This window comes from Helicoverpa zea, chromosome 19 (assembly GCF_022581195.2).
Source record: "Helicoverpa zea isolate HzStark_Cry1AcR chromosome 19, ilHelZeax1.1, whole genome shotgun sequence".
NCBI classification, from domain to species: domain Eukaryota; kingdom Metazoa; phylum Arthropoda; class Insecta; order Lepidoptera; family Noctuidae; genus Helicoverpa; species Helicoverpa zea.
Genome location: NC_061470.1, coordinates 11,461,617 through 11,472,278, shown reverse-complemented (window position 1 = coordinate 11,472,278; position 10,662 = coordinate 11,461,617). Strand labels below are relative to the sequence as shown.

Here is a 10,662-nt window from a genome sequence, read left to right as displayed (position 1 = left end):
GCACTAAAACAATAGCCTTGCACCCCAAGCGTTGTACTAGATAGGTTTTGGAATGTGACTCAGCACAAATTCCGACATTGCGGAACAAAAGAAATCGGCATTTCGCTGAAAAAATCTGAACATCATGAACAATAAGATAAATACCGGCTCTGATGTATGCACACAGCGCTCACAAACAGATGGCAGGCCCATGTCCCGACAGCGGCGGCGTACTAATAGGGTCCCACCCTTCAGCCGACCGGGAAACGTGAAGTGCATGAAAGGAACTTTGTCAAACATTCAATAAACATCTTATAGAGTCCCACGGAAGCAAACAGTTTGACAAATATGAATGATGTGGCCACCGCGGCACTTGTGCACAAATATTAGCGAGCTCGCACCGCGTCAGATTTGTATGAATTATTCAGGGCGCGCGCTCGGCCCGTTTGTCTTGCGAGGCGGCTGCAGCATTCGATAGCGCTTCAGCGCTGCGCCCCGCAGATTACATCATGCAAAAATGTTCCACGTATTATAGCGGATGGTCGCTGCAAGCGCTGCATTGTAATGCACTGCCGGTATTATATGGCGATAATGTGGAACAGATAACTTACCTACTGAAAACCGCTTTAATACACTGAGTTATTTCTTATACACTGAGTTATTTTTATTATAAAGCAAGTAGAATACAACAACATAGGTCGCAGTTCAATAGCAGGCTAAGCGTAAAATGAGAGCGCGGCGGTGACGTCACAGCGGGCTGCGGTATTTATAAATACCGCTTTTGTGCAGCGCCGGTATTGTGATAATGAAAGCTACTGTTACAGTCGTTACAATATACATTTTCTAAACGATTCTGGGTCACAAGAAATTACATATTTGCTTAAGTATATTCTTGTTTAAGTTGCAGTGTTATTTTTACAATCGTTAGTAGTTACAGCGTTTCATTACAAAGAAGACAAACTATTTCATGTTAGTGAGAGTTTGAGAGTGCATGTCTGCCGTAAGATAACTCTGATCTCATAAATATTGATCTGCGGTTAAGTACTGAGGCAGGCGATTGGTAGCGTCGGCACGCAAAATATGACGAAATGAAAACATGCCGAGTAAAGTTGTCGGAGTATGCAGCTGCGGAACAATAAGAATTTTCATCAATATTGTACCGTCGGCAACAAAAGTGAAACTTTGCGCGGATTGTTTAATGGCTTCCGCTGGCGAGCCTCCAGTGAGCGCTCAGCCGCTCGCTTGCTTTCATTTGCTGTCTCTACCTCTTAGCTTTGCTTATTATATTCACTTCATGTTTTCTTTGATAGGTATGTAGAACATGCGGAGACATATTGAATGTGAATTTATCTAAAATGGAAGTTACTTTTACAGGTAAATGCACTGTACCTATTTGTGTCTGCGTTTAACATATTGATCCTTTTTTTTAAAGTAGAGCATAAGTAAAGCAGGTGTCTAACTGATAAGTAAGAATAAAATGATAACACACATTATACAAAAGTACAAAAATAGAAAACATTTATTAAACCAAAACATAAAAAATATAAATTCATCTAATCAACACCTCCACTACACATCAGTTGTTCGCATTGTACCTCGCCCTATAGTACGAGCGAGCGAGTCTCGCGGTAACAGCGATACCTTGCCAGGTCTCCTCGTTGATCTGGTCGATGAACTGCGGCGGCACCAGGAACCCGAACCCGTAGCCCGGCAGCTCCAGCGTGTACGAGAACGGCACGCCGATCACCTGGGAACAAAATCACAAATTTTTATGTTTGTTGGTCTTTCGTTTTGTATATCGAGTTGTAGCAAATAAATGCATATAGTGTAAAAAAAGGTTTATTTAAGGATTTTTACACGGCTAAGTAAAGCACGCGCCTTAGCAAGTCACGGTGCAGTGCGATTTGCCAAAAACTTTTTGTGCTTCACTGCATATAATAATGCTATCTATCCCTATGTACTATTCTCACAAAAGACCGCCACAAATTATACGTTGTCTACGTCGCACCTTATGGTTTTCATACATCGTTCTTAACCGCAGTCATTAAGCATAAACATAAATAAAAACAAAGGAACGGCAAAAACAGAAATGAAGCAAGACTACAAAGAACCCTCGAGTAGCAATACCCGGCCTTCAACTGGCGAACATCCTCATTAGGGAGTACCCACACGCCCAATGCCCAGTGCCCAGTGGCCGCTGCTGGGCACCGCGCCATTGCTCGTCTTCACGCATCCATTCCCGGAGCGCTTCATTGAACTGCACGCTACGTTTGCCTAATAGTATCTGTTATCGAAATGTTTTCTTTTTCTTGGCTGACGTCTTTCGCTACTATTTCGTTTTATCAGTTCATTTTCTGTTGTTACCGGACTAAGATTGTCTTTAAACTAAATATGATAGACTAATATTCGTAATCTCTAGATAATCACAATAATAATGAAATTAATTAACCTATCAAAACTATGACCTAATCATAACTCGTACAATGTTCTCATATTATTTATTACTCCATCAAGGCTACACCATCGACTGGGGTCTGCATAGAGTACGTGCTCGGAATGTCTGCAATGAGTCGGCAGTAATCGATGGCCATCATCGAATCCTTATCAAAAACAAAATAAATCCTCCGATAAGATTATGACGGCGCGTGCTCCCTCCGTCCCTCGCTATAGACGAATTATACTGTATTCATCAAACATAAACATTTATATTTGGCGCAGGAATGTTGCAGGATTATACAATGATTTGTTATCCTTATAAATTAAATTGTCGTTAAAAATGGACGAACAAATTGAACCTATATTCAACATTTGTGTAAAGTGCTACATGTATGTAAATTAACTACCTGAGCATAATCCTGTGCACTGCCAGAAGTCCCGTACAGCAGACTAGCACTGTTCCCCACCAAGTAGTAGCCAGCCTGAGGCAGCTTCATGGCATCCATAGCAGCTCCCATAGCGGCACCCACGTGATGCAGCTGAGCAGCATTCGGCGGCAGACTGTGGTCACCATATCCAAACAGCACCCAGTTCCCATGACTATGGATGTTCATGTAAAGTTGGATCCTGTTCAAGTGCTCCTGAAGAATATCTCTGACGTAACCAGTCTCGGGTTCGGAGAACGCGTGGGTGCCAGGGTAGGTTAAGGCACAAGGGTTCTCGGAGACTCCAGTGGTGCCGAACAGGACATCGAAGTTCCTGTTGGCGTCGACACCCAGGCAGGTCTCGTGGACAGGCAGCACTGATCGCGTCTTACGCCAGAGACGGGTCTGTAAACAAAACGATAACATCAAAGAATATTGGCTTGAAGATCTTACGGTATAGTGTCAGCTACTACATTGAATTGGGTCCAGATTCTTAATGAATCATTATATTGAGGCCTTTTCTTAACATTCTTCTCATTTCTTACAAATAGGCATTTCTTATTGTTATTGGCCGTCACACCAATAATTACGGCAAAAGCAGCTGGTGAACTTACATCAGTGTGCGTGAACTCATATCCGTCAGGGTTGACGAGCGGCATGATGATCCAGTCGATGTCTCGCAGCAGGTCCTGGTCCTGGCTGCGCAGGTTCTCCACCAGGCGGTAGATGGAGTACAGCGCCACGGGCGTGGTCACCCACTCGCGCGCGTGGATCATCGCGTCCATGAAGTAGATGGGCTTGCTCGGGTCGTTGAACTTCGTCGTGGATATCTGGGAACAAACAATTCGGTTAAACATCAATTAAAACTTTTCAAAGATCCTCAATTAATGCCCATTGAACTTTAAGCCTCAAGTTTAGAGGCATTTTAGGAGGAATGAATTGAATAGATTAAAGTATCAATCGTTGAAGTTATTTTAAGTCAATTAAAATTACGATAACACAGACCTTTAAATATTTGATGTCTCGTCCTTCGTAACTTTTGCCAGCATTGACCAGAGTCACTAGGTCTGGGTACTGACTGGCTATCCTCTCCAGGTATGCATCAATCTGGGAAATATAGGATACAATTTATCATTATATCTATACTAATATTATAAAGAGGAAAACTTTGTTTGTTTGGTTGTAATGGATAAACTAAAAAACTACTGGAGCGATTTTAAATTTAAATATTCTTTCGCCATTAAAAAGCTATATTATCTGCGAGTAACATAGGCTATATTTTATCCCGGTGCGGGCAGTAGCTCCTATGGGACGCGGATGAAACTGCGGGAAAACGGCTAGTATGTGTATAAAATGAAAAAACGAATTTGTGTTTTGTGTTTAATGCACTAAAATAGAAAATAGTAATAACGTCATCAAAAAATAACCGTCTACCCTCAAACCAACACAACAGAACATTTGATTATTTGCTATTGCAAATAGTTAGTGAAAATCAGTTGAAACCAGTTTTCCGTGCACTATTATCTGACTGCTAACTAGCTTCGGGTGCGAGTTAGAATATATTCGGTTTGTTTCAATCACACAAACACGGTTGAGGCGTGATCGTCATGTGGATACACGCTACATGACTACATATTTCAGGCTCTCATTTAAAACAGAGTATTTGGTTTGTCGCTTTGTGTATTCATTAATGGCGTCTGTTTGTTTGAACACTCTACATAAACAAGTATCGCTTCTTTTGTTGAACCAAATGCAGTCTGCTTATTTTATGCTGCTGTAGGCAAAAACAAATGAAGACTTAGAAATAAAGACTTTTTTAAAAATAAATTAAAACTGCTGAAGGAAAAATATACCTAAGGGATGGGGGTCCTAATGACCTCTGATATAATGGTTGTGTGTGTGTGGTACCTGATCATATCGCCAGTAGTCCTGGAAGATCATGCGGGTTCTCCTGGCGCGCTTCCACGCCGAGATCTCGTCATCATGCTTCTTCAGAGCTCTGTCAAAATTATTTCAATTAGTAATAATTCAAATAAATAAATGTCGTGATAGTAAATATTCAAATGGTTTGAATATTTTTAACCGCAACATTTATTTACTTATATTGTTTGAGGTTTTTCGGTAAATTGGTTTAACGAGTTTTTCGTGTAAAATAAAACAGTGTGTACATTTGAATATTTGCAGGTTGAAAGTTGATAGCTGAACAAGCATATCGTAATGGCCGCAAACTGCTGTTACTTAGCTAATTGATTTCATTTTTCGTTTATATTTCCGTTTTGTTTCATCTCAATTTAACTATTTACTTTGAAAAAAAGAGAGCATCAATATATTCAAACGTACAACAAACAGTGAAGTCGCGTTTTGTAGGTACCAAATTTTCAAGCAAAAACCTAACCTAAATTACAAAAGCAACCACCATTGATCACAAAATGATCAGGTTCCTTCGAAGCACTTACTCAGCGACATCATCCATCTGCACATAATGCTGTACCCCCTCATCATCCAGCGCCTTCAGGAAAGCTTCCCTCTTCCCTGGCGGCACCATTACCATGGCGTCTCTCTGCTCCAGCACGCCATGCTGCCAGGTGTCCAGCTCCAGCAGGCCCTCCAGCCGGTGCAGCAGCTCCGAGTCTGATGCGTTGCGGAACTTGATGCCGAAGACTTGGTGCCTAGAAGATTGGGTACGAAATGGTTAGTAGGATTTAGTGTGTGCATTGCAGTAATCTGGTTAAAATAGTCATTCAATCAGACAGCTAACCCTTAGACATAACAATGCCATTAATTTACTCGTCTTCACAATTTCAGTAGATAGATGTTAAAATCTCATGCCATTTGGCGCAAGTCTGTCACATCCGCGAACATCAAAACCATGCTGAAGTTTTCACATAACCCCGCATATCCTTTAACTCGAATTTAGCATATCTAGGTATCTTTAGGACTTAGAGCAGAATGTATAAATGATTAAATATTTAGTTACCCGGAGTACTGGTCATGTTTCCCGGCTTGCACCGCGCCCGCCACAGCACACAACAATAATAAATATCTGATCTCCATATTCCGGACTGACAGAAGACCATCTACTGAGACATCGACTTGTTGTAGTTTCACAAATTATCTTAACTCCTTATCGCTTCCATCTTTATCTTTATATTCATTGGTTTCAGATCGGAGGATGAAAATGATAAAAGTAATTTTATTGTTTGATAACACTTTTATATGACTAAGGAATTTTTGGGTTAGGGTTCCGTGATAAAGAACGTAATTTATGATACAGCCGAAGTTTATTTTCTTTCAAATATCTAACCGAGAATATTGCTTGGAGAGCAACAGTAGTTGTTTGTGTAAAATCTCATTTGAACTTTTGAAACAAACAAGATTTGAGAACAACAAAAACTGTAAGTATTGTTGAAAAAATGAGTGCCATTAATTACTGGCAGAAACAACGGTTGGAAAATACCGGTAATATATATAAATGAGGACTATTTCTCAGGTACCGGTTGAGAGAGATCCCTGTCGGTATTACGGCAGCGCTGTAAAGTTTCTCGTTGAAACAATTCAGCTAAGTCGCGGAGTCGGTACGTGAGCGAGCGATACTTGCTCGCGAGCGTGATGTCTGATACACTGAGCAATGGATGAAAAAGTTACTGAACATGTTACATGCGATTTAAACACATAACTCTTCATGCAAGTCGGGTATTGCGAAAATGCATTTTTAATGTTTATTTGCTGTGACTATGTTTACAGAATAGAGAGTTATCATGCTGAAATGAAAAATTTAATAACCAGTTTTCATTTATTTTTTTTGATAAATAAATGTTTGTGTTTGCCAACACAAGTTGTAGAATAAATTGCATAAAAAAGGAACCACTTTGATATTTAACGAACATTTTATCGGCATCATAATAAAGTGGATAAACGTATTATCGTAATCTAAATTGATTAAATTGACACTGCGCACGTATGCTGATTATTATAATGAAATGTTTTAATGGGCACGGAACAAACAGGACCTACTTAATATGATACCTCTGTTTTGATGGTAATATGTGTTATACCTATTTACTATAAATATGTGTAATTCATCGTTGTTATCCGTGTGTGAGGTATAGTCGGCAACATAAACTATCGACGATATTGCACCGCGCGAGTTTTATCCGAGCGCTTGATTCCAGATATTTTTAACGTTATTAACTTTTGAACATCGCTCAGGGATTGCTGCTGGACTGACTGCCATTGTTCTGAATCTAACTTGTACTGCACGTCACACTTAATTGCTATTCATGGCATGTAGGACTGTGAAAGTTACAAAATATCATGAGTAGAAAGAACCATTTTCTGCTTTACTTTTTGTCAACATGGCTCAAAAACGGCTCATAATGTTTTGAACATTATTTACTTTAGACATTCTTACTGTGGCGTACCCACAGTGCATCAAATATGAATCATTTTTGTCTAACACTTCTGAAGACTTATCATAATAAAATTCTGATGAAGTCTATATCATGAAATTAACTGTAGTTATCACATACTGACTCGTGCCACCCATCATTTATAGACCTCATACAGAGCAAAGAGCTTCCACGAAGGAATAAACTGCAGCAGGAATGTTATTAGTGAGCACCTTGAAACGTACCTCCGTACCGTCTCAGCGAAACGAGATTACTGCTTCGATTCCCGGGAAGGATGGCGAGTGATCAATATACCTGCAGGATGAACTGGCACGTTGTTTTATACTCTACGGAAATAACACAATAAGGAGGACAAGTATAATACTAACTCTGCATTTATTTATTTATTTAACACTTTTGTACACATAGAACACAAACAATAATAAATAATAGGAAAAAATTGTACAAGGGCACAGCTTATCTCTAATGAAATTTCTTCCAGCAGGCCCGTTATGGGAGAGTTAGAAATAGAAGAGATAGGTACAGATAGACAGTGTAAAAAGAAAGAAGATATAACCAATATATAATCACTAACATAAACTACTTAAATACTGTAAGGCGCATGCCAGGAGATGAGTTAAACGACCGAATGATGATTTAAGACTGACTTTATTATAATAATAATTTGGGTTATATTGATAGGATTACACGTGTATGTATACTTATTACTACTACAACTTAGATACTACTACACCTTCCATCCGAAAGAAAAAAAAAATATGACAATATAGGAATTTTTTTTTTTTTTTTTAGACATTTAAACAGTACAATATAAGTATAATAAGTTTTTTTTTTTTTTTTTTAATATAAAATACAAAATGTTATGTTTACGATTACATTTCTTATAAAGATTGATTAACATGAATAAGATAGAACATAAAATAAAACATTAACAGTAAACTGTACTTAGACAAAACAGTAAGTAGGTATTACATTTGAATTATATGTTATTGGACATATAATTTTGTGCGATTTTTATGCACTAATTCATTATTACCATTTTTGATTATTTCTACATTTGGTGGCATATCTTTGACTACTTTATATGGACCAGAGTACAAATCACTTAACTTATTTCCTGTCTCATTTTTCAAGAGTACTAAATCATCTTTATTATAGTTTATTGGCTTAGTATATTTATCACATGCAATTTTTCTCTTTTCTTTAGACTTTATTAAATTATTCCTCGCCTCTTTATGTGATAGTTGCAACCTGTATTTGAGCTCACATGGATAGTGATCGTAGTTGTACAGTGGTTCTAAATCAAGAGTCAAATTACTTGGTAGTGAGCATTTTTTACCAAAAACAAGTTCATACGGAGTAAATTTTGTCTCTGTATGCACTGTCGTGTTATATGCAAACGACCAAAAAGGTAACCAACTGCTCCAAGTCTCAGGGTGACTATCAATTTGAATGCGAAGAAAAGCATTTAAATTTTTATGTGACACTTCTAACGCTCCTAATGACTGGTGGTGGTACGCAGTCGAGTTTAACTGATTGATTTTTAGTAATTTACATACCTCTTGGAATGTAGATGCGATGAACTCTTTCCCTCTGTCTGTAGTTATTACTTTCGGTACTCCATACCTAAGAATAAAGTTAGTCACAAAACTTTTAGCTACCTCATTAGCTTTTTTAGAAATTAAGGGATACGCTTCTATATATTTAGTTAGTTCGCATTGTACAGTTAAAGCATAAGAATAATTATCGTTATCAACTTCAAATGGACCCACTAGATCTAAATATATCTTTTCAAAAGATGTGTTAGCTGTCGTTGTTATTGTTAATGGCTCTTTTACGGGTAACGAATATTTTTGACGCTGGCATTTGTCACAACGCCTAACAAAGTTCTTAACATCGTTATCTAACCCTGGCCAATAATAGTACCTTTTAATGTTATTGACCATCCTTCTCATACCTGCATGGCCACTGCTAGGTAGGAGATGGAAGTCGTTTAATATAACCTTTCTGTCATCTTCATTATAAATTGTCTTTACGTTATTTATTATATGTATAGGTGGACCGGTCCTATCTTTCATAGATTTTATTTCTTCGACTAGTTTTTTAATAAATTGCTTATTATCTTCCTTTTTAATTATACTTATTTCATTGACATTTATTATTTTACAAAAATTATCTAACTCTCTCACAAACTCGCGTCGCGTCATTCGTGAGTCAGAGGTTAGGTATTTAATATAAATAATCTTTTTCTTGTCGACATAACAGAAAGTTTTATTTTCTTTACTAATGACTTTTAATTTCCTCAATTTATTTAATTCTTCTTTATTAATCATACGTAATTCTACTGATTCTGCCGGTTTTACATGATTACTTATGACCTTAGGCTGATCAGACCTTAAATCAGTATGTACCATGTCCAACGAGGAAGAATCAGGTTTATTTAATTTTCGCGATTGAGCCCGTGTCATGACATTTACAATGTTCTCATTCAATTCTTTTAATTCTTTCGAACTCAAACAGATTCTAGACAATGCATCTGCAGCTGCGTTATCTGAACCTTTTACATATTCTACGTCAAAATTGTATTCCTCTAATAGCAAACGAAACTTCATAAGCCTGCTCGATGGATCTTTCATGCCAAATAAGTAGACTAGCGGCTTATGATCAGTTCTGATCTTAAAGTATTGACCGTATAAGTAAGCTCTAAAATGTTTGACAGCCCAAACTATCGCTAACAACTCTTTTTCTATAACCGGATAGTTTGATTCGGCCTTATTCAGGGTTCTGCTAGTAAAAGCTACAGGTCTGCCATTTTTATTGGATAAAACTGCTCCAATAGCTTTGTTAGACGCATCGGTTTGCAAAATAAAATAATTTTCTTTTGAAAAATCTGGATAATCTAAAACTGGAGGTGACATGATACAGGTTTTTAGTGTTTCAAAAGATTTTTGGCATGTTTCATCCCAAACAAAATCAGTGTTTTTTCTACAAAGTTGATTCAATGGTTGTGCAATTTCAGCAAACTTAGGTATAAATTTTCTGTAGTAATTTAAGAATGCCACGAACCTTTTAACTTCATCGGCATTTTTCGGACAAGGATAATTTTTTACTGCATTTACTTTATCGGGATCTGGTAATATCCCTTCGTTAGATATGTAATGTCCCAAATATAATATCTGTTTTTTAAGAAAAGTACATTTTGAAGGATTTAATTTTAAATTAACGGATCTGAGTCTTTCAAAAACATCCTGTAAGTTTTTATTATGATGTTCTAATGTCCTCCCAAAAATAATTAAATCATCAAGATAAATTAGACACTTTTCATTATTAACTCCTGACATCGCCAAATTCATCATTCGCGAGAATGAACTGGGACTGGTTTTCAATCCCATGGGCATTCTCGTCATCTGATA

The 10,662-nt window shown here is 37.6% G+C and overlaps 1 protein-coding gene across 1 annotated transcript; it reads right to left on the bottom strand.

The window, feature by feature from the left end:
* Nucleotides 1-1,469: 1,469 nt before the first annotated feature.
* Nucleotides 1,470-5,976, bottom strand: LOC124639762 (carboxypeptidase B). Its single transcript, XM_047177230.1, has 7 exons — nucleotides 5,818-5,976; nucleotides 5,297-5,509; nucleotides 4,749-4,839; nucleotides 3,846-3,947; nucleotides 3,455-3,670; nucleotides 2,823-3,245; nucleotides 1,470-1,726 (listed from the first exon to the last, which is right to left on the bottom strand). Exons 1-7 carry the CDS (start codon nucleotides 5,892-5,894, stop codon nucleotides 1,556-1,558), a joined length of 1,293 nt encoding a protein of 430 aa, XP_047033186.1. The 5' UTR covers nucleotides 5,895-5,976; the 3' UTR covers nucleotides 1,470-1,555.
* Between the last annotated feature and the right edge of the window lie 4,686 nt (nucleotides 5,977-10,662).